Here is a 20,211-nt window from a genome sequence, read left to right as displayed (position 1 = left end):
GATTAAATATCTTAGGTCACTTTTCTTGTCAAGTAATTGTATATTGATTTAAGAAGTTAGAGATAAAAATGCTTAGTAAGAATGTCATTTTCTGCCGTGCACAGGCACAGAAACGCTAGATCTTGCCAAATCGGATCTGAGAAACAGAAAGCCAAGGGACTTCAAGTTGCAGTTTAGACTAGATGGTTGCACTTTATTCCTGCTTATGTGTTTTTTGGCTCAGTCAAAAACCGATTGTCAAATACAATAATTACACGGTTTGACAAACACATCTATGCTTCAGTGAAATTGTTTATGTTAACCAGACTTCTTTAATCAAGAATGCGGTTGACTGACACCATGTTGCACAAACCCAATTGCAGGCTGGCCCTGCCAGCTCCAGCAGTCAGTGCTACACGTGTACATATAGTACATTCTAAATGTATAATGTATGACTCAGTCGGACTCGGAAGTCATAAATCTGCACTGCAGTCCAGCCTATAGGGGAATATTTCATTGTGAACGTGGGAGGATCCTGAGATCACACAGGGGATGACAGTTTATGCACAGGCATTCCAGGACAGATGACATCAGGCTACAGTGTTCAGACACACGGCTGACGGATGGATTTACGGACAGAGGTGATGATGTCATGATTCAATAGCCAGACATTTCTTGCACCTCTCTCTCTCTCTCTCTCTCTCTCTCTATTTAAACCCGTTTCTATATTCTACTGTGTTTAGGTTAACAACCAAAATTGCCAGCATTCATTCAGATTCCAGTAACTTTTAATGACCGTTACTTCATTACTGTACACACAAAACCTCAAATCTGAGGCAATTAAGACACCCATTCAGAATGCAATCTACTGCTGGGAATATTACATTTGGAAAGTTACTACAAGGTGTTTGTGTTGGAAAGTGCCAGTGGTTTAAAATCAACATAAATTGACCGTATTATCTTAATGCACATTACTGGTCCTGTTGGCCATGATTCATCAGTGCACTGCACACTATTCCTAAAATACCCATCATAATTGTTCATTAAATGTAATAACTTGCTCCATCTCTGAAACAACATACATTTTGAGATGATGTCACACATTTCTTTCACTTCAACCCCTCCCCTCCAATTGCCTAGTAGTATGCAGTGCCAACTTTTTACTATAATCAAATCCCTATAAGATATTTGTAGGCATTTGTGCAAATGATTGTCACGATATTGAACAGTCAAATAATCTTGAACATCTGAGATTAAATGGGATGGTCTACCCTAAATGGGAAATTTCATCATTTACTCGCCCCCAAGTCAATTCAAACCTGTATGACTTTCTTTCTTCTGCAGAACACAAAAGAAGACATTTTGAAGAATGTGGGTAACCAAACAACATTGGTCTCCATAGACTTCCATTGAGACAATATCTTCTTTTGTGATCCGCGCACAGAATAAAGAAAGTCATGCAGGTTTTGAATGACATGAGGGTGAATGAATGACCAATTTTAGTTTGGGATGAACTACAGTCTTCCCATTTTTTTAAAGGTTAAAGGCTTTAAAGGTTCTTCATACCGATAAGAAGAACCATTCAGTTAAAGGTTCTTTAAGAAGTATCTCTTTCTTACTTTTTTGTCATCTGAATGCCTTTTGCACGACAAGGAAGCTTGTGTGAAACAGAAGGTTCTTCAAATGATAAAGGTTCTTTATGGAACCAAAAATGGTTCTTCTATGGCATTGCTGCATGTGGAAAACCTTTTAAGCACCTTTATTTTTAAGAGTGTTTATCCCTTTAAGGAACGGCTATAAGATTTCATTTAAAACAGTATAAGTAATGTTATACTAAACTCCGTGTCAAACCCACCATTGCACAAGTCACAGTTATAAAATAATGAAATGTGACATATTGCTGCATTTGGGGATTTTGTTTTTCAATATTCTTTATAGAAGATCTTTTATTTTAATTCTGTATAATCATATCTTTCCATGGTCTATTCTCACTAAAAAGCTCACTGTCCAATCACGTTCATATTCTGCTTCACTTTTATAGCACATGCGATTGCTCCTCTCTTTTCTTAAAGGATCCCAGTACACTGTATTGTTTATAGCATGCTTGCTATTTTTCCAAGCAATAAATTGTCTCCATAAGCACCTATCACTTCCAGAACCGGTGTGATGGATTGTTAGTTTAGTTGCCTTGTATACAATGTAAATGTAGCCCCAGAACTGTCAAGAATAAAGATTGCTGTAGTCATGTGGCTTGGAAATGATGTACGCCAAAATGAATGAAAACTGTGTGGGTCATAATTTTCCCTCTGACTAGGCTTGTTCAGCACTCGACAGGGCAACTTTACATTCCTGTACTGTAACTAAAAGAAAGGGTTTAGGCAAAACATCTGAAGGTTTTAATTGTTTTTATAAGACTGTAAACGTTTACCATCACAAACGAATTACAGTACAAACAAATAGAATCCAGAAAGTCATTGAACAACCTCTCAATGTTTCGAAGAAAGGTTCAGCTTATTAACTGTGTGCTTTTCCATTTTCCTGTTTTAATTGAAATAAAAGACGTATTCTTGCAGTTTTAATATTTGCTCCAAATGTCCGAGACCAAGCTTTCATTTACAAATCGGTAACAAAAATACAAATATGAATACATTATGTTGAATGCCTTACTGCCCCCCCCCAAATGTGTGCAAAATCGAATGTTTCATGTTAACCAATAAAAATGTTGTAGCATCTTGTGTGTTTTAATGGAAGAAAGACAATGAGACATTTCTAAAAAAAGGACTAAACCCCACCAATGTCTTAAATGTGTCTCAATAACACGTCTTTTTTAAAACGTTCCTTTTTCATTAATGGAAAATATTAACATAACAGACGTCGATGGGGTGTCAGTCTTTGGACCCCACTGTGTCTCACTCAACATCGCATGCCTGTGTCCGACACGCTCCGCCAAAAGTGCAAGGTGTGAGGTTTAAAGCCTTTAAATGACCTTCATTGAAACAATGTATAGACGTTTTTATGTATGTCTAACAACCCATTAATGCTATATTAATGCAAAAATATAAACTTTCATTCATAGATGCCGGAATATTTTAACGCACCAATCCAAGTTACCACCAGATAAACTGCTTGATCAAATTTGTGATGATTGTGATGAATCTTCGGTCCCTTTATGTATTTTTATTTTACATTTCTCACACATCGACACACATGTAGTGAGGACAAACGCATTGCTCGGCGACGCAACTACAACTTCCACTTTCGAAAGAGCGTCTAAGGTGCGTCGCGTCTCATCGCGTCACGTTCAATGCATCCGAGAGAGACATCAGTCACAGTGTAACGGTGTCTTACCTGGTGAAATGTCCTTCTTTATCTCCATGCTCTGTGCATAATAAACACAGAACATCAGCGTCAGAATAAAAAGATGAAAGCACCGCGGGCACTCCATGGCCGCCTTCAGCAAGACCTCAGAGACCGTGTGGATGAACAAGCTCGTGAAGTTTCTGTGACTCTGGTGGTCTGTCCGCACAGCACGGGGGTCGATAATAAAATGATTTCTCGGAAATCATCAACGTGAAGGTATTTCTCTTTTGAAATCACTGGTAAGAAATGTGTCTGAAGAACAAGCAAACGGTGTGCTAACGGTGGTCTACCCCAGACAGGGTGACAGGAGTGCGCGTGTGTGTGAGAGTGTGTGTGTGTGTGTGTGTGTGATTTAACAAGTACAGCTGTGTTTGAGCGCAGTCCTCCACCTCCTCCGCTGCCCTTCCTCCAGTGCTGAACTCAAATAATGCCCCATGCGCCGCCCTCATTTACACCCGACTGCTACATAACTTTCTCACTGTGCGGAAGAAATTACTGAAAGAGTGTCTTCTGGTAAGACTGCTTTGGATTTAAATAACATTTCCCAAATAAAAAATGTCATTTCAAAAGTCACCTATTATCATCTCTCATTTTTCATTCTTTATTACCGTATATGTTTGCTGGGTATTTCCCTGCAATTAAAGTACTGCCAGTAGAAATCATTCACGGCAAAATAAACCAAAAAGGGTACTTTAGGGTAAGATGTCAAATGCTTTTGTGTTTATAAAACACATTTTTTTGATAAAATATTGCCTACACTACAATGCTATCCAAAGGTAGGATATATTTCAAACAGGACATTCAATTCAATATAGCGCTTTTCATAATGTGCATTATTCCAATGCAGTTGATACAGAGAAAAATTGAAACAGGATATTTATATAGAAATAAAAATAAGAAAAACAATACAAAACGCAGAAAAGGTATAAACACAGCTCATGGTGTTTATAGAGCAAGCAAGATCATTAACATCTAATAAAAGCAGTCTCCCTGTGAACAAGCCAATACGGCCCTGAGGTGAGGAGCCCAAAATCCATTGATAAATAAATGGAGAAAAAATACCTTGTGAGAAACCAGCCTCAGCCTGGAGGGCCAGGTCTCATCTGACGTGTCACAGCTGCACTCAGTGACTTTGATCTAATGTTACTGAGTAAATGTTTATGAAAAATGGGGAAAGCTTATTAGTTGTGATTTAGGAAATTTCATTTGTTGAAACTGTTAAGGTCTATTTTGTCTTATTTTGTGATCGATATCAGACAACAGAGGAATGTTATGAGCAGGGGAAAAAAGTTAAAGTATAGTGTAACTGAGTGCGGCTATAACTTCCAACTGCTATCATGTGATGTAAGTTTAGCATTAAATACTTCTATATATTGTAAATTTAGCATTAATGTGACAAGTAGTCCGTCTTTGCTCTTGGTTAGGGATGGAATTACCTAAAACTGGATATTCACTATACTACAAAAGTATTACAATTGTCCAAAGTAGATGGGCCATTCTGCAGAATTGTGAACCGAAACGTATCACTGGGTATGAATGTTTCGGTAGTGACAAAAAGTAACACTTAATCCTTTATTTGGGGAAATAAACAAAACTCCGTACAGTTATACAAATAATTAGTATTTTAGTATGTCTTAGAAGTGATACGAGGGCTGTAAGTTTTTTAGATGTGTGTGCTGGCTGCGTATGTGCAACATAGGTATTTGTATGGACATAAAACAACTTTTAATAAAATAAATAAACACACAAACAAAAAAAATTAAATTAAAGGGAAGGCAGCTCCCTCACGGTCTACTGCTAGCCACACAAACATCATAACCCACACCATAAACTCTAGGCCTTGTCCTCTCTTGTCATACCCACCTGTCGCTAGTCCTTTTATGCTTCCGGAGCTACTCCGTGAGAGATGCGAGACCGGTGCAAGGCGCACCTGACACTCATTATCACTCCCGTTCCCCAACAGCTCTCACCCGACTTGCTCGTTACAGTCTGATTCAGCTGTGCAAATTCAATATTGGGATCACTACCAAAACATTACAATCACTACTGAAAATGTGTGTGTCACTACCTGTCAAAAATAAACTATATTAAACGATCAACTAATATGTTATGATAGTGTTTGGTTCAATGTATATGTAAACGAATGAATCCTTCATTTTGAAATCGGTATGATACATGTTATGCCTTCTATAAAGAAAGATTGAATTAAAAATACAGCAAATCTCAAAAGTTACACATGAAATATTGTCAAAATTGAAAACATTGCATGTGGATTTTTTATAAATAGCAAATATATATATATATATGTATTTAAAAGTTTGATTTAAACAATATCTTAATATGATATATTTTTGTGTTTTCGGTAGTGACAAATTTTGGGCAGAGGAAGAATTTTCTGAAATTACAATATTTATATGAACTGCACAATTACTAGAAATGTTATATTCTGAAAAGATTCTGAAAAAAATACATTTTTCAATATGTTTCCAACTCTGATTTTGCACTGATTCTGTAGAATGGCCGATATTGACTCCAATTGTGTTAAACATCGCAATCCCTTCAAAAGACAAATCCTCTAAGCATTAGAAAATGTGAATGGTAATTAGTATTGCATTTTTATCGTGCTCTCAAGATTTCAAACATATGGTGTGGTTTACACATTTTTATAATGAGGTAATCTGGTTCATGTCCAAACCCCTGATTAGTGTCAATGAGGGCAACATTAACATATTTTTTCACTCATATTTCACTCATTCATATAGCTATGAGCAGAACAAATCCTCCAGTCTTGGGTTCAGCAAAGGTTAATTCACTGTAAATCTCTTGTTGCAAACGTCACTGCAGGTAGACAACGTTTCAGTCAAACATTGAACTCTCTGTGCAAGATTGTAGATATAAATAATGCCAGAGAGGATCAATAATAACACAACGATCCTCCCAATATCCCATGACAGTTCACAGGTTTCTTAGAGAGTAGGATTTGTATGCAGTCGGGGACAATACAGATGTGGCTATTAAGAATGTGCATTTTATGCGCGCCAGTAATTGTAACAGCTGAAATCATTTGTATTATACAGTGAGAAACTCATTAAACTAGTACTGATCGTCTGCCACATCTGTTCTTGGTTTGTTGGACGAGTGTCAGTTATATGTGAACATGCATGTTTAAATTACAAGCATTGTCTGATGGCAGTTAAACGTATTAAATGGCTTTACAACATAATAAAAAGAAACTCAACAGTAATGAAACAGAGTTGTTCATGCATAACTTCTTTGTTTAAAGCAAATGAACGGACAAACAGGAATTTTAATGTTAAAGGTCAAATGTGTACATTTTGTTGTATTATCTATTGATAGAAATGCAACATAACTATGTCTTCAGACATGTTTAAAGACCTTACATAATGAAGTGTTATGTTTTCGTTATCTCAGAATGAGCTATTTCTATCTACATACGCCGCGGGTGCCCTTACGTGGAATCCACCATTTTGTTTCTACAGTAGCCCTACACGGACAAACTGCTCTACAGAGCGTGTTTCGTAAAACTTTATCTCCATCGGCATGACATCTTAGTGCTATGTTAGCTGCCGCAGTTCTCCGAAAGGGAGGAGTCATGACATGGATATCAGTGCGTGTTGCATTATGAGGTAATTTGTAATACTGTCCCCAAACATATCACATAATGATAAGACAAAATCACAAAGACAACTTGACTTGTATAGCCAGTTCTGACTGCCACAGTATAGTGAGTCAATAGTTACTGTCAAGCCATAGCCACTGTTTACCTAAACCTTAGTGTAACTTCTTCTTCTCCCGGACCTCCTCGTTGTCGGCATCTAGACACCTCTTCCCCCGCGGGACACGATCTACCTGATTGGGTCCAGTTCCTCCGCAGTGAGTTTCCATGCACCTGCTGGTGCCTAGGACTATATTTTGTGTCATCTGTTTTTGGGGACCTTGGATTGATTTCAGTTTCGTGTTTATTTTTTATTTTTCAATAAAGTTCTGTTCCCCCTGCATTTGAGTCTCTGTCTCGTTGTGTCAACATGCAGTATATATAGTCCAAAGGGCACCATTTGCAGTGCTGAAAAAGGCAGTTCACTGTGGGATGGGCACGGGCATTTTCAGCAAAATACAGAAAATGGAGTCAGTTTGCCACGCAACCAGGGCCATGGTAATACCCAAACACATCCCCTTAGTAAGGCATAATGTACAGGAAGCAGGTTGTTATCGCAGAAATAAGTATGTTATTAAAAGGCATGTTTATATTTAATTTGTCAAAAAAACCTGTCAAAATGATTTGCTGTTGCCGGGTTACAGTGTGTTGTTAATTTTGAGAGGTTATTATATGGGAAAAAACGAACCTGCAAATGTCGTGACTGGCCAATCAGAATGAAGCATTCCAACGAGCTGTGTAATAATGGTGATTTAAGCACCACCATCAGTACACCACCATCTAGGGATAGAGAACAACAAGTGGTCTGAAAACAGAACCTTGTGTTAACATTATTCACAACAATCTTTAGCCTGTCCATATAGTATGAGTTGAGATAAGCGACAATGATAGAGTAGAAAACCAAAATTTTGTTTCGGGAATACTTGCGCATACCTATAGATAGCATTGTTATTGGAAAACTCCGCCTTCAGATTTTACACAGAGACAATAACGCTGTCATTTTTTTTAAACGTACACTTTGCAAAGTAAAAAAAAATCGTTTTTATTTTAAAAAGGTCTTATGGAAACGGCATCTAAACCGCCAACTAAACAAGACACATGTGGAACCTTTCAGTGACTATGGAAACTAAGAACACAACGAGTAACCATGGCAACAAACAAGGAGGATGTAAAGAACTCAAGTGAACTGGAACCAAAGATACAATAACTATGTTTCCATCACTCTGGTTTTATATTTCTGATGTACATTTTGCAGTTGACGATAAAACGAGTGATGGAAACGCCAGATTTAAAAAATCTACTCTCGCTTTTTTTTCTTTTTTTCCCAAAACTGCAAATAATGAGAGATGGAAACCCATTAGCTGAATAAAGCCTGACGTAGCAAGCATTAAACCCACATGACTACGTGTCTTTCAAACATTTGCATCGTGTTTGGATGAAAACCCAGCTAAGGAAGACTAACTAGAAATCCATGAAAAAGAACATTATCCTATGTGGATTATAAAAAACACTGAATAGTTAAAGTAAATTTTTTCTCTTTTCATTGAAAAAAGTTGTGTATTATGGTTTCTTTTCTGGAGCGTTATTTCATTTCATTCTATTTTATATATATATAAGGAACATTATAAATGTAAAGTGTCTCCTATTATAACATACTTGACAGACAAAGCCATTAGTTTCAGGAGAGAGTGATGTCTTCAGGCAATAAAAACAGCTATGCATCTCTCTTTAAAACTTTGATTTTCATTTTATTTCCATTCATCTCAAGTACTCTGATGAAGGGGAAATAATTGTGCTGTGGGTGAACCAACGATTGAATCTATATTTAAACAATATAACAGACTTTTGGGATCTTTTGTCTTGAATCACAAAGCGAGACGATCGTAAAATATAGCCCACCTAGTTCTTCCACAAGTACAGGGTGAAACTAAACTAGAAATCATACAGTACCATGTTTGTTATTTTGTGGCGCTGGAAGGTCTGGCAAACAGTTTCTCAATCACAATGATGATTCATCCATCTAAGACGCCATGGTCTCATAGACCCGATGATGCTATAAATACTTCCAATAACAGCTTTCATGCCCAATTTTAAATGTCTGTATATGATCATGCACTTTGTGTTAATTACAAGCTGTAATCTATTGAGGTCCATCGCCTCTCTGATAAACCATCCGGTGTTAACCTCACCACCTTATTTCCACATCTGTGCCGAGTTTTGAATGAGGTTAGAGGTTTGGAGGAAAGGGAATTACAGAATGCTACGACAAAATCACAAAGACAGTTTGACCACCAGGGAAAATCCATTTGTCAAACTACTCTATCCATCACAAAGTATCCACCTAGAACCCATCATTCATATATGGGTGGTACAACGTGCAATATATGCAGCCCGAATGGCGCCATTTGCAATGCTGAAACTGTGGGATAGACCGATTTAGGCACGGACAATTTTAGCAAAATACAGAAAATAGTCAGTTTGCCATACAGTGTGGGCCAACGTGGGCATTTTTTAAACTAAATTTGCATAAAAGGGACAATTGGAAAGTATAACAGAATGTTTATTTTGTGCTTTTCCAATACATGCAAATATATATATTTATTTTTACAGAATTTTCACATATTTTTGAAAGGTTCAATTGCAGAAATTTACAAACATGGTTTAAAATAACACGACAAAATAATCTTACTTTCCAAAATTTTTGAGGTTAGAATGACTAAATGATAGAGTTCCCAGGTATATTGCTTAAAATGAAAGTTCAACCAAAATACAAAAGAAGATACTTCTTTTTAAATCAGTGGGTGTCAGTGTTGTTTGGTTCTTCACATTCTACAAAATATCTTCTTTTGTGTTCTGTAGAAAAAGAAAGTCGTACATGTTCGAATCATTTTCGGGGTGCAATGTCCCTTTAAAGAAACTACTGTACATTACAATACAACGCCACAGAACGGCGCTGTAATCATGAAATGTTTCTAAAGCATGGAGACTTTAGGTGGCTCAAAGGTGGGGCTTCGTTGGAGAGCTTTAGTTGTCCTCTTGGGAAATTTCTCCTCAGCTTAATTATACAGGATGAGTCTTACGAGCAGTCTCTCATTAGAGTAATACCAAACGTGATCATTAGAGAGGCCAGTCTGAAATAAGACGGTCAGATGTATTTATACACTCTGACCATCACCATTTCAGGGGACAGGCAAGGCAGAGGCTCATGTGGAATGTGCATTATAAGCAAGATTTGGCGGTCAGCTCAACTACGGACAAATCTCAGGAGAGCACATCATATTGTGGATGAGACCCAGTGAGAGAGTCTCACCACAGTATTTGCTAACTCCGAAGAATAAACAATAAGTCAGGCCGAGTGAATACCTAAACATTGCAGCTGTATCTTTAGCCCGTTCTTAATGTCTCATTTCACTGTGGACTGTTGTGTTTGCACAGCTGTTTGCGAGACCTCTGCTCGGCTGTGTGGTCCTCACACACTGATACAGGAAATGACATATGTTGTTTGTGAGGGCATTGTAGCTTACATAAGTAGCCGGTGACTTTATTATTTTATTTGCAATCACACAAGAGCGTTCTCATAAATCTTTCCAACATAGCTGCCACTTATTTTGATAAAAGGAAATTAACTACACCCAATAAAGAAAGTAGACACTATTGTGCATGCTAACATGTGTACTTCAGTTGAACTCATAAATCAAGTGCGCACAATCTGGGGCTGAAGTAATGCAAATCTCCCCCGATGTGTCGGAGGTTCCGCACAGCAAAATCGCCAGTGTTAAAAAAAGTCAAATTAACTCTCACAGTGTATATATAATCCACACTCCATATACACCGTGGGTGTTAATTCAACCTTTTTTAACACTGGCGATTTTGCTTTGTGGACTTTGTGTGTCAAGATAACTGTATTTTATTAATATTAAACTTTGAAGCATTGTTCTTTTTAGTTGTAACGTGGAACTTTTATTATCTCGTTTACTTTAGACTGTGACATATTGTCTTGGGTGGTTTTTTCAATACAGGAAATGCTTCTGGATCAACTTTGTTGGTCCTAAAACAATATATCAATGAGAGTTTAAAGATAAGGAAAGTGTAATGGAAAACCGTACAAACCAATTATTTCCCCTTCGATTTCAGGGATAATTTGTGGTTCCTGTTAGGGTGGGGGTGTGGTAAACGGTCAAGACTGACAGAAATGTTAAACAAGAAATTGAACCAGAACCAAGATAAAGACATTTTCTCCAGAAGCGCATCCTGGCAAACCACAGTCAGCATCTTGAATACATTCATAAGTAAGAATTGCCATGTCCAGGAAACATTTCTTGGAGTTATTAAACAAAAATGTACACAAATGTGTCCCGGCCTTAACCTCACTAAAATTGACAGCTTCAGATGTATCTAAAGACATATTCTGTCCAAAAAAATGAAAGACACTAAACAATTATGGAAAACAGGAGAATGACGTTCACAATGAACACATACATTGTTAAGATCCATTGTTATCTTTAAGAAATGCAAAAGTTGCCCCTCAGTGCAGTGTAGAATTGTTATGAGCTAACTTGCTCACAAAAAGACAAATGTTAAAACTGTAAAATCTGGGTCATGGCACATGATTACATACCGGCTTTGACACAGTTGCATCGCATTATTCTTGGCAAACTCTTCAAACCATGTAACTATTACCAAAATGCAAAAACCTACACAGTTGCATCAGTCTCTGCTTGCATAATTTACTTATATTTTTATTTGTTTGTTACTTATAGTGGTTTGTTACAATGTCAATAGTCAATGATGTAATTTTACAGACCTGTTGAGGTATTGATTCTTTACAAACTAATCCAGAATGTACTCAATCCAAGCTTTTCCCATAATTCCCCCGGGCATCCCATGACATCAACATCTTGCTCGTCAGATTGGTTTGGCTCTGTCCGTTCTTGTAATATTGAGGAAACCATAAAGCAATTTTTCTTCCTTTTAATAACAAGACTGATATTTGAGCTTTTTTAGCCCCATTCTGAGAAACACTTTTTTTTAAATATTTTTAAGGAGCATACATACAGCTCAAATACTAAAACTCACAACATCCCTAGCATTAAAGAGACATGGGCAATTTAAAATACATGAGCAATGTAACAGACTATTAAGCATACATTGGCACATAGAAACACTACACCTTAACATAATATTACAGTATAGCTGTTATGCACAGACCAAAATAGTATTTTTTATTTAAAATAGACCACACATATATTAACTACGCTATATGTGCTGTGTTTGTTTTGAGGCACATTGAATTGAACACACAAATGGAAATGAATGATTTAAATATCTGTGCCCAGGAGAAGTGAATTCTTATCTTCATTCTCTTTGTTGCATTTAAGATTAGTGTGTACTGGTGTACTGTTTAATATGTTCCCATTACATTCGCTGTTGAAAGAACCAGCGTGTTCTGGTTAAAGAGGTTTTGAAGCAGGGTAAGTGGTTTGCGCTGGTTTCAAATGATCATGTGCTGGTTTAAACTTGTCATGAGCTGGTCCAAAGCAGGTAATGTGCTGGTTTAAGATGAGCTGGTTTAGGACCATCTTAAACCAGCTCAGGACCATCTTAAAACTGCACATGACCAGCTGAGGACCAGGACATGGCATACACTCTGTTATAAGACATGAATTATGTAAAACAGCGATTTGTAAAGGCTCATAGAAATGGTTTAATTGCAAGCATTGGTGGTTTTCATACCCGAGTCATAACTTTTTATCAATTAATTTCCAAACACGAGAACCAAGTATTTGCTTAAACTTATAGATAAACATTGCCATCTACTGGAAACATTGAGTATTACTAAAAATAAACAACAGAAAATCTCACAAATTAGTTAAAAACGTTGACACTAAACTAAAACAAAATATGCTATTTCACAATGTTTTAAATGACAAAAGCTTTCTTCTTGCACTGGTTTAAACAGTAAAGCTAATTTTGTGTTTTATTGTTGTATATTTCAGGTCATTCAGAATGACTATTACAGCAACATTTAATATGCATAATCCTAGAGATTCATTTTACTGATCCTAACAATATATTTGTTTAAATCTGTTCATTATAGGTATCATATGGCTTTAGAAGACTTGGAATATAGGGCATGGGATATAAGGATTTTCTCAGTTCACTGTATGGTTTTGTAGTATGGAAAAAAGTGTCACCTTTATGCTCAGTTTCCAGTATGGAATTGGAACAACATAAGGGTGAGCAAATATCTAATCTCTGGGTGAGCTATTCCTTTAAAAAGCAATTTATGGTTTAGAATAATCTGTTACATGTATATAAAAATAAACAATACGCATTATCCAGTACAACCAGAACTGCACTATGTTCACATGCATTTCATTTGTTGTCACAGATGAACAAGTCTTTTTTTTCCATTTTCACCCATTACCACAGATCCAAACATCATGCCATTCTCTCAATCCTTTGCGTAGCAGTTAGCTGTTTCTCTCAAAATACATGAAGTCCTGAAAAACAAACAGATACATTTCAATCATAGCCTCATGCAGGAAGAAAATGTATTTCCACATACAGTTTATTTACTCTCAATAATTGAAATGTATATTTAAGAATACTGTATATAAATATACAGTAGTATATATACATTGTAAGGAATTTCCACTTTTCATATTTTGAAATATGAAATCCAACATATGAAAATGTTTCATTTTACACACGGCATAGTGTGTAAAATGCATTATATTATAAGCACACAGACCAAGTTAACTTAAGGTCAAGCGCGTGCATTTGATGAAACCGTCTTTATTTTTGTTTTGTGAGGGAATCATAAACTATGTGTCTCACATACTATACAGGTTCGTTGTCTATATGCGTACACTCACAATGAGGAAGCAGGCCCCAATCATCACTGCCTTCATTCTCACATCAAGATCCATGGGGAACTGGATCCCAAAGTTGTCCGAGTTCGTGAAGGCCTCTTGGAGAAGACCTGTCCACTGTTTGCTTATCTTCCCGATACTGACTTCATCCAGAGTGAGGATCTTCACGGGACAAATGATACACAACATTTCAGAATATTGCAAAGTTATTAAACCCATTGATAAAATATATGCCATTTGGCCTACATTGCATGCGCTGGTCAACAGTTCCCCCTTGTGAGCATTCATAGACATGAAATGCCCACGTCATAAAAAAACATATTTTGGACCATTATTTTTTTCTACATTATTGTCATGACAATTAATCATATCAGAATTATAATCTTTGGTGAATTCCTCAGTTTTCTTATACATTTGACACAAATTATACATTTAAAACCAATAATGTGGTTTTAAGTTTTTACTGTAGTTTGATTTGAGCTTTTATTCTTACTTTTTTATTTAGCCATTTCTACATGCTTTTACTTTTTATTATTTATTTGTTTTTGTATGATGCTAAATTATTTGAGTTTGTTTTTATTTTAGTTTCGTTTTTGTTTATTATTAAAGTTTAGCCTCAATAAAACATGAACCTTTTAACCTATTTCAGTTTATTTCTGAGGCAACATTTCACATTTTCTTTTAGCTTAGGTGTTTCCATTCATTTTTAGGCCAATGTTTCATTTGATTTCAATAAACAGAAAGGTTTTCAAAGTTTAAATTTTAGCAAACTGTAATAACTTTGTTATTAAGTCATGTTTTTAAGTTAACTGACTTACATCCTGTGTTATAATCTATCAGAAATATAGCCCCTGCTAAAACATTTAGAGGGCTACCAAACAGTAAGAATAGTTTACAAAACACTTTTTACAATTTGAAAAAGTTGCCCCTGTCTGGGTCACACGAAGCCTGCTTGTCCCTATTGGGGAACCTTTTCCAGCTATCTCTGGCTGAGGCAGGGAAACACCCAGGACAGGTGGCCAGTCAATCATTATTATTATGTAAAAGAAACAAGAACTGTGATTTACTTCATCTTAAATGGAACTACTGTTACACACCAAGAGCTTCAAGCAACATCTGGTAAAACATCAGATTAGGTTTCTATCAAACAGTGTTTGAGTAAAAATACCTCAAAGTCCACATCTTGCAGGCAACTGCAGCCACAGAAGGGTCCCTGGATTTTGAGAACCGGCTCTCTACGCTCATTCTCTACGGTGAACTTGGGAAGGAAAGGATGCCACTGCTGCCGAACATAACCAACTGTGTTTCCTGGAGGAGCGTGAATCTCCAACTGGTGGGGAGGAATCCAGACAGAAAGACAGGGTGACCCGACCAACAAACACAGCAGAGCTTCTTTCAGGCTTCCTCTCTATTTTAGCTATATGCAATGACTTTTAACCAACTGAGGTTAAGGACTTCTTTTGTTTAATATGATGTCAGAGGTTTTATTATTTAAAACCTCTCAAATAATGTGTTAAGATTTAAATTGTATGCATAGTATGCCATGTGCTTTTTATCTTGGTTTGATATACTTTATTATCTAATGCAATGCCATTTATATTGTGGCTAAAAATGCACATGAGATCACCTCTTGCAGACAGCATGGAAATAAGCAGGACATGCATTTTAGTGGACGGTTGATTGTGATGATTTCTTGTCCGAAATTATCGAGGACACGGATGGTGAAAGACCGCATCGGGCCGCAGCACTGGCGCGTGAGGCAGTCGTTCTCCTCCACCGCATAGTAAATATTCTGACCCACAGAGTTACGGATCTCAAATTTGTTGTTGCTCTCGAAGCCTACCAATGCTGTACAAAAACACAATCAAGGATTGAACTACTGTTTAATGTGGGATATTGTACAGAAATACATATACAGCAAACAAAATGTTCATCTGTCAAAAATAGAGTATGTAGCCTACCTTCTATAATATCTACATTCTGTTTAATGAGAAGCTGATCTACCTAAAAGAGAGAGAGACAAAATAAGTTTTAGTTACACGAAATGTTATGTTGCAACAGTTAAATGTTAGTTGTTGTGATAAAGCATTTAAAGATGAAATAATGTATAGAGTAATGAGATATTGATGTTATCTAACCTGTGTTAAATACTCCAATCCAGGTGGACATCCAGGTATCCCTGTATTTGGAACCATGTACATATTCATAGGTTGCATGGTCACCTTAAGAAAATATAAATCTGTTGAGAATATCTTTCTAAATCACCTAAAGATTTAGGCTGACACAAATAAACGTATCCCGTGTAGTGACAAAAATGTTGTTTGAAATGATTTACATTTTATATTTCAGTCATTTGAAATGAAGCAGGTCAGACAGTATCGGACACTGACTTGTGGGTAAAAATATCAAACACAGGCTGGTATTGTCATCCATGTTTGTATTTATGGGTGTTGTCCTATCAGATGTGTCTCAGACTGATGCACAGACTTGTTCCACAAGTTATAGCCGCACAAACCTTTATTCTTTCATTACAAATCACAAATGACTTATAAAATGCACTATTAATTTTAAAATAATCAACATCAACTATAATCATGAATAAAAACAATTGGAATAAAATATATTTACAGATAGGATCATATCTTTCATCAGAATCACGCATCAACTGAGAGAAAATAAATCGGATGTAATCCCTCATGCCTTTACTGTATCTATCGACACCCGCAAAATGGTGTTAAATCATAAATACGCCAGTTTTGAAATCACCCAAATAAATAGTTAGTAAACAAGAAAGAAACATCAGATCACATGAGAGCAGATCCACGAGGATCACAACAGTTTGTCTAATCCAGTGAGTGCGCTCAGTGATGATCTCTCTATAATAACTGATCTTATTCATCACTTACACACAGCAAAACCAACATGTATAAACGCGACGACACTGACAACCGTGCTATGAGGATCTGTTTATAAGATAAAACTCACCTGCTTCGTCTTATGATAAGGAGAATAACGGGTGGTCTTGGAAGTCTCGGCCACATATTAAACAACGCATCTGATAGGCTGAAATGCTAGTCACGTGGTGGAATGCTTCTTTTACGTGCGCGTTAGTCGTGAGTTCGCGGAAGTGAATCAACAAATCCTACTATGGTAGACCGTCGTGAATATTGATGAGGTAACTTGACGCGTTCGGCTTGTAATTTTTGTCGATTAATTAAACGGCAGATATTTGCAAATAGATATAGATTATCGTTTGGGTTTTTTTTAAACCGCCTGCACGTGCTAGTTAATATTCTCCTTCTTCGGGAGTCACAGACACCTCAAGTACACGAATGTAACGTTTGGTCTTTGTGTTTTAAAGAGGTGAATCGTAAATAGATTTAGTCAGATTGTTTCACTTGTAAATCAAGGGAAACAGCGGCTGTTAAACAACTCAAACGCGAATTTAGAGGTGTAATGTTAGTTATACAAAACCTCGTCTCAGCCTCTGACGTCACCCCCACGTACCGTTAGCTAAATGTTCAGGTGACTTTAAAAAGTGATTCGCTCATTCAATTCAATTTTCAATTCAATTTTATTTATATAGCGCTTTTCACAATTTGATTTGTTCCAAAGCAGCTTTACAGGGGAAAAACGAAAAACCCAAGAAAGGGTAAAACACGCTACATGGTGTTTTATATAATAAATCCAATTATTCTAGTAAATAATATCTAATGTCAGCATCTCCTGGTGGTTTATTTAGCATATTTTGCATTAAGTGAATGCTTGGCTGAAAAGTTGCGTTTTTAATCTAGATTTAAATTGGGCAAGTGTGTCTGATCCTCGAATAGTGTCAGGAAGCCTATTCCAGAGTTTAGGTGCTAGGGGGAGAGTGGGGTGGTTTGTGCCAGGGGGGAAGTAGTTCCACCCCTTGTTTTTGGAAAACCATAGAAGAAATTGGTCATGTGACCACATAATTTTGAAAAGCCATCAATTTTACTCATCCTCCAAAGAAGAGAGACACATGGCATGAGAAGTAAGCACATTTTAGCTCAAAAATCTGTATTTTGTATTTCAAAGTAAAATTTCTATGATCAAGGTTTTTTGATTGTAGTGTCTGAACAATTATAGACAAGTTGGAAAAACATTTCACACATGTTTAAGTCCTATAGCAGGCTACACAATGTGTATATACAGTAAGCATGATGTTAGCTTTTCACTGCTGGATCATGCTAGTTTTCAAACTTGTGGGTGTGGGGTGATTTGTGCCAAAGGGCCTGGGTTAAGTTGTGCCAGTGGTATAACTCACCCCCACTTATGGTTATTTTCAACATATTATTAATTTGTCATTGTACATTGTACTCTTACATTTTAGCACTTCAACTATTTGACATACACACACAACAGCGAAAATAATAGGGCTGAAAAAACGAAAATGAATGAAAATTAGAAGAGAGGGGCTCTGAAAGTGTCCAAACCAACCAAACTCAAAAAGAAAGCGACTCTCTACAGTAGAGAGTGACATCTCCAGCGTTGCAGGTAAACCAAATCCTATAACTACGTTGGATTGGTGGAGAAGGTTGAGGGTGGATACATGAGCAAAAAAAGGCAAAGTTGTAAGAAGTCTGTGGATGGAAACCCCATCTTTACATTTAAAAAGAATTATGAAGAAGTCATCCCTAGAGGTGATGTGCTCAAGGAACTACCCACACCCTATAAACAGGTACAGCCAGAAGGGAGCAAAGTTTATATTCCCCTGCAGCATTGAGAAGTGGGATGTTAAGGAATAGACAAGATAGCTAGGCCTATTGTGTATTTAATTTTTTGTGTTTTCCCAAAAACTACAAAATATGACTTATTCCAACAGTTTAATAAGGTGACAATATCTAGATAAACCTTAAATGATCAATTTTGTATTTCATTTGTCTTGCTTTCATATAGCACTACAGTTCAAAACATTAGAATGTTCTGTTTTACTTCAGAAATCACTGGCACAATTTACCCCAGCGTATTCTCCCCAAAGGCACAACTCACCCCGCGTCAGGGTCAAGTTGTGCCACAAGACCACTTTTTTCCCAAAAGCTATATTTTTGAAACAATTGATTTCAGATCCAAAGTTATTGTTCTCAGGGATGCGCCACATCCTGAAATATATGTACATTCTCAAGTTGAAGGCATTACAGTCATGGCCTTACTTTAAAGTCACTTTGAGTAAAAACTGGCACAACTCACCCCACTTTCCCCCTACGTATGAGAAAGCTCGACCCCCTTTGGTGGATTTAGATATTCTAGGTATTATCAAAAGTCCTGCGTTTTGAGATCTGAGAGCGTGATGGGTTGTAGTGTGATAGAAGCTCTGTTAGGGGCTAAACCCTTTAAGGCTTTATAAGTGATTAAAAGAACTTTAAAGTCAATACGATACTTAATGGGTAGCCAGTGAAGGGTTGATCAAATTGGGGTTATGTGATCATATTTTCTGGACCTGGTTAGAACTCTGGCAGCTGCGTTCTGAACTAACTGTAGTTTTGTTTATTGATGATGCAGGACAACCACTAAGTAGCGCATTACAGTAGTCAAGTCTTGAGGTCATAAATGCATGAATAAGCTTCTCCGCGTCAGCAACACACAGAATATTTCGTAACTTGGCAACATTTCTTAGGTGGAAAAAGGCTGTTTTTGTGACATTTGAGATGTGATTTCGAAATGACAGGTTGCTGTCTAATATAACGCCTAGATCTTTTACTGTATTTGTTGGAGTAACAGTACATCCTTCAACTTGCAGTTTATAATCAGAAATATTTGGTTTGCGTGTCTTTGGTCCGATAAGTAATATTTCTGTTTTATTAGAATTTAAAAAAAAGGAAATTACAGGTCATCCAATGTTGTATATCTTCAATGCACTCAGCCAATTTGGATAGCTGGGAGGAATCATCTGGTCTTGATGAGATATATAGCTGAGTATCATCTGCATAGCAATGGAAGCTAATTCCATGTTTTTTAATAATGTTTCCGAGGGGAAGCATGTATATGGAGAACAGCACGGGTCCCAGAACCGACCCCTGAGGTAATCCATAATTTACTTGCGTTAGATTGGATGATTCCCCATTTAAATGGACAAATTGATGACTGTCTGACAAGTAAGATCTAAACCATTGTAGTGCCTGTCCCTCAATACCGGTATAATTGTGTAAGCGATCTAGAAGTATGTTATGGTCTACGGTATCGAACGCAGCACTAAGGTCAAGCAGGACCAGGAGTGAGATGTTACCTTTATCTGATGCTATAAGCAGGTCGTTTGTAATTTTAACGAACGCAGTTTCAGTGCTATGATGCGGTCTAAAG

The 20,211-nt window shown here is 36.9% G+C and overlaps 2 protein-coding genes across 3 annotated transcripts in view; both read right to left on the bottom strand.

The window, feature by feature from the left end:
• plod2 (procollagen-lysine, 2-oxoglutarate 5-dioxygenase 2) overlaps nucleotides 1-3,738 on the bottom strand; it is a 31,728-nt gene extending 27,990 nt beyond the window's left edge. Inside the window, exon 1 of the mRNA XM_079487833.1 lies at nucleotides 3,328-3,738. Within this exon, the coding sequence (XP_079343959.1) occupies nucleotides 3,328-3,424 (97 nt within the window). The 5' untranslated portion in view covers nucleotides 3,425-3,738. The remainder of the gene's footprint in view (nucleotides 1-3,327) is intronic.
• Nucleotides 3,739-10,957: 7,219 nt separating this feature from the next.
• LOC306911987 (phospholipid scramblase 2) lies at nucleotides 10,958-16,996 on the bottom strand. Of its 2 annotated transcripts, XM_079487732.1 has the most exons (7): nucleotides 16,876-16,996; nucleotides 16,029-16,112; nucleotides 15,852-15,894; nucleotides 15,518-15,738; nucleotides 15,059-15,220; nucleotides 13,894-14,052; nucleotides 10,958-13,518 (listed from the first exon to the last, which is right to left on the bottom strand). In XM_079487732.1, exons 2-7 carry the CDS (start codon nucleotides 16,104-16,106, stop codon nucleotides 13,489-13,491), a joined length of 693 nt encoding a protein of 230 aa, XP_079343858.1. In that variant the 5' UTR covers nucleotides 16,107-16,112; nucleotides 16,876-16,996; the 3' UTR covers nucleotides 10,958-13,488. The 2 variants fall into 2 exon arrangements, with proteins under 2 accessions (XP_079343858.1, XP_079343859.1); XM_079487733.1 differs by lacking the exon at nucleotides 15,852-15,894 and having other exon boundaries at nucleotides 11,768-13,518; nucleotides 16,876-16,955.
• Nucleotides 16,997-20,211: the final 3,215 nt, after the last annotated feature.

This window comes from Barbatula barbatula (assembly GCF_947034865.1).
Source record: "Barbatula barbatula genome assembly, chromosome: 23".
NCBI lineage: Eukaryota > Metazoa > Chordata > Actinopteri > Cypriniformes > Nemacheilidae > Barbatula > Barbatula barbatula.
This window is presented reverse-complemented; position numbering and strand designations above follow the sequence as displayed.

What these genes read in the sequence shown, in the direction of transcription:
- LOC306911987 (XM_079487732.1), bottom strand. Translation starts at nt 16,106, where the DNA reads ATGCAACCTATGAATATGTACATGGTTCCAAATACAGGGATACCTGGA. An exon ending in GAATGTAGATATTATAGAAG is followed by an intron (nt 15,739 to 15,851) that starts GTAGGCTACATA and finishes GTTTTTGTACAG; the next exon opens with CATTGGTAGGCTTCGAGAGC. An exon ending in TTCCATGCTGTCTGCAAGAG is followed by an intron (nt 15,221 to 15,517) that starts GTGATCTCATGT and finishes CCTCCCCACCAG; the next exon opens with TTGGAGATTCACGCTCCTCC.